The sequence below is a fragment of the Antechinus flavipes genome, chromosome 6 (genome assembly GCF_016432865.1).
Source record: "Antechinus flavipes isolate AdamAnt ecotype Samford, QLD, Australia chromosome 6, AdamAnt_v2, whole genome shotgun sequence".
In the NCBI taxonomy this organism is placed as follows: Eukaryota; Metazoa; Chordata; class Mammalia; order Dasyuromorphia; family Dasyuridae; genus Antechinus; species Antechinus flavipes.
In genome coordinates, this window is record NC_067403.1 from 242,719,415 (window position 1) to 242,722,948 (window position 3,534).

The following is a 3,534-nucleotide window of genomic DNA, read 5'->3' on the forward strand; positions in this document are numbered from 1 at the left end:
TCCAGGAAGTTAAATAGCAATTAATTTCAATGGACAGATGAGGAAAGTCATACTGACCTTGTCATTTTCCCAAGTTCAAAGACTTAGTAAATTAGAAAGTAGTTTTGTATATAGGATTCCCACCACTAGGTTTTTATTTCACTTATCTAGATCTAAATTATATGACGAACAATAACTTCACCATTGAGCTTCATCAAGTGTATCATATGAACAGTAAAAATCACCCAATATTTTTTAAAAATCCTTCTAGGAACACATGGGAAGTAGAGATGAAGGATACTGTGAGTCAAGAAAGGAATATGTCCAATGGCTTTATGGCTTCCTAGCATCTTCTATTAGACATAGAGATAAATTAGATGGCAATCAACAAATTCACTAAGGCACCAGGAGAAAAATCAAGAAACATTTAAGAAATATTTCATTGTTCTACATGTCCATGATAGAAGAAAACAGAAGGAAAACATATATTATATATATAGTGATTACCTATGCTAAGCACTGTGCCAAGTACTTTTTAAAACCAATATTTCTCTTTATCATACTAAAAATAGCTACTATCATCAATCCATTTGGCATTTGAGGTAACTCAATAAATCAAGGTTAGTAGATTTACCCAGAGTTAAACAATTTTGTAAATGTCTAAAGCTGGATTTAGCTTAGGACTTCATAACTTCAAGCCCAGTGCTACATCCGCTCTACAATGATAGCTGCCATGGACAACTAGATAGAGGCTTAAATTCAATTAAATATAAAGCAGGAAATATTATGGATAAACATAGAGTAGGACTTCTTTTCTTCCAGAACATTAGTGCATGGTAGTGATCTATTACACATACAGATAATGTCCTATTAGTAAGTTTTGGGAAACTAATATCTTATGAAATGTCATAGTAGAAGCTAAGACCATTTTTACCTACTTGTAAGGTATAAATTTGTACTCACAATTGCGGGACAGTCAGATCATGTTCCTCAATCTCATAGAAGAAATTGGGAAAGAGATATTATTATTCTATATTCTTAGACATACTAAAGTGGGGGGGATCAACAAGTAAATGCTTTATGAAAATCTATTAACACATGAATTAAAAGCTGCCTACAAAATAGAACTTAAACAAGATCTTTCTATCCTAAAATGGGATAGAAAAACTTTCACCTTCAACATGAAAGGCAACTTTTTTCAGGGGGATTTTCATCACAGAGAAGACAGATTTTATCTCTATAAAATACTGGAATTGACATTGGGAAAGTGTAAAGACAATTACTTGAGAAAATAAATAAATTAATGAATAAACAAAAAACAAGTGGGCACTTGTTTTGAGTGGTTTGCTCATACTTGCAACTTGAATTATATAAAAGCTGTGTAATTCTGCAATTTTCTTTGCAGATAAAGACCATCTTTTAATAATCTGTTTATTTTTTCTTATTACATAGATGGAGATTGGAAGGAATGTGACAGAATTCATCTTATTAGGGCTTACACAGAATCTGAAGATGCAGAAAATAATCTTTGCTTTCTTTCTGGTCCTATACATAGTAACACTGACAGGCAATGTTCTCATTGTGGTGACCATCACAAGCAGCCAGTCTTTAAACACCCCCATGTATTTCTTTCTGGCACATTTATCTTTCATAGATACCATCTATTCATCTTCTTCAGCACCTAAACTTATCATGGATTCCTTAAAAGAAAAGAAAATAATCTCCTTCAATTGGTGCATGACCCAGGTCTATGCAGAACATATCTTTGGGGCTACTGAGATCATCTTGCTTACAGTGATGGCCTATGATCGATATGTTGCCATCTGTAAACCACTCCACTATACTACAATTATGAGCAGGAAGGTGTGTGGTCTTCTCGTGGGAGTAGCTTGGTCAGGGGGCTTTCTCCATGCAACGATCCAGATTCTTTTCACAATCTGGTTACCTTTCTGTGGACCCAACATCATAGATCACTTCATGTGTGACTTGTACCCTTTGCTCAAACTTGTCTGCATGGACACCCATACCCTTGGTCTATTTGTGGCAGCTAATAGTGGCTTCATCTGTCTGTTAAATTTCCTCTTGTTGATGGTCTCCTATGTTGTAATTCTACGTTCCTTGAAGAATCACAGTTTAGAGGGCAGACGCAAAGCCCTCTCCACCTGTATCTCCCATATCACTGTGGTTGTCTTATTTTTTTTGCCTTGCATATTTGTGTACCTGAGGCCAGTGATGACCCTTCCCATTGATAAAGCTGTAGCTGTTTTTTATACTATGGTGGCCCCCATGTTAAATCCTTTAATCTACACATTAAGGAACACAGAGGTGAAAAATGCTATGAGAAAGCTCTGGACTCAGAAAGTGAATTTAAATGATAAGTAAACAAATCCTAAGAATACATTCTTTGTAATATAAGAACTTAGGGCAATACATTAAATAGTACTGGTCCAATGATTATTGTGCCAGGAACTGGAGATTTAAAGAAAATTGACAGCACTTAATATTATATAGGAAGGAACAGACTGAGGTAACTAATTATCCAGAGGGGGAAAAATGTCTAGTTTGAAATATAATGACTTTTGTCTCTCAAATTCCCAAAATTCTTAGGTTGAGCATTTAATTGCTAGCCTTCTTTTGCACCCTGGTTCCTTATCCAGCAGACTACTTTTCAGAGTCTCAAGATGCTCCAAGGTCTCTTTTGATTAATGCAAATATTCTTGCATCTCTTCCTATGCATGGACATTGGTCCTGTGAGCTAATATAAAATTATCTCAGTGTATGTTAACATGTTGACTTGAAAGCATTTGCTACAACTTATCCTAGAAGTTTTAGAAGCTGGATCCTGTTACCATAATTGATATTTACATCTCTGGCTTATGTATTTCCACAATTTTTTTATTCCTCATTTCTATCATGATCAAGAGAGAGGGAGAATATGATAGTTTAAATAATGACATACATCTTAACTTCTTTTACCAGTTGCCTTTGTTAACTATTGTATTATATTTATATCTTTATGTATTATAATTGTTAAGAAATTTTATTATTTACAAAGACTGCTATCATATATTTTCTAATTTGATCAACATAGCAGAGCATTATATTAATCTAATTATCTAGTCTTATTGTATACAGAATTAAAGGGGAAGAAGGAACAACACTCTTTCCCAGAGGTTCAAGAAAATTAAGTGTATGATAGGAGAGTAATTTTAGAGATACTGAGTTCTACTTCTTGGTTTTTGTGTTTTTTTGTTTGTTTTGTTCTTTATCCAGTGAATACTGAAATATTTACAGTTTTCTAAGTGTCACATAGGTAATATTATTTGAATTCAGTTCTTCTTCACTCCAGATCCAGTTTTTTATTCACTACATGGAACATCTCTACATATCTTTGGGTTGCAACACATTCTTAGAACTGCTGAAAGAAAAAACAAGATTCCTGACTCTTGGAATTGGAATTATTTTTTAACACATCCTGATTAGGGCCGGATGCTGTGACTTTTATTGCAGAATATGGCATTATTTGGATTTGAAATTTAAGTAGATAAATCTGTA

At 33.9% G+C, this 3,534-nt stretch overlaps 1 protein-coding gene across 1 annotated transcript; it reads left to right on the top strand.

The window, feature by feature from the left end:
* Positions 1-1,431: 1,431 nt before the first annotated feature.
* Positions 1,432-2,361, top strand: LOC127541319 (olfactory receptor 4C12-like). Its single transcript, XM_051966603.1, has one exon. It carries the CDS (start codon positions 1,432-1,434, stop codon positions 2,359-2,361), a length of 930 nt encoding a protein of 309 aa, XP_051822563.1.
* Positions 2,362-3,534: the final 1,173 nt, after the last annotated feature.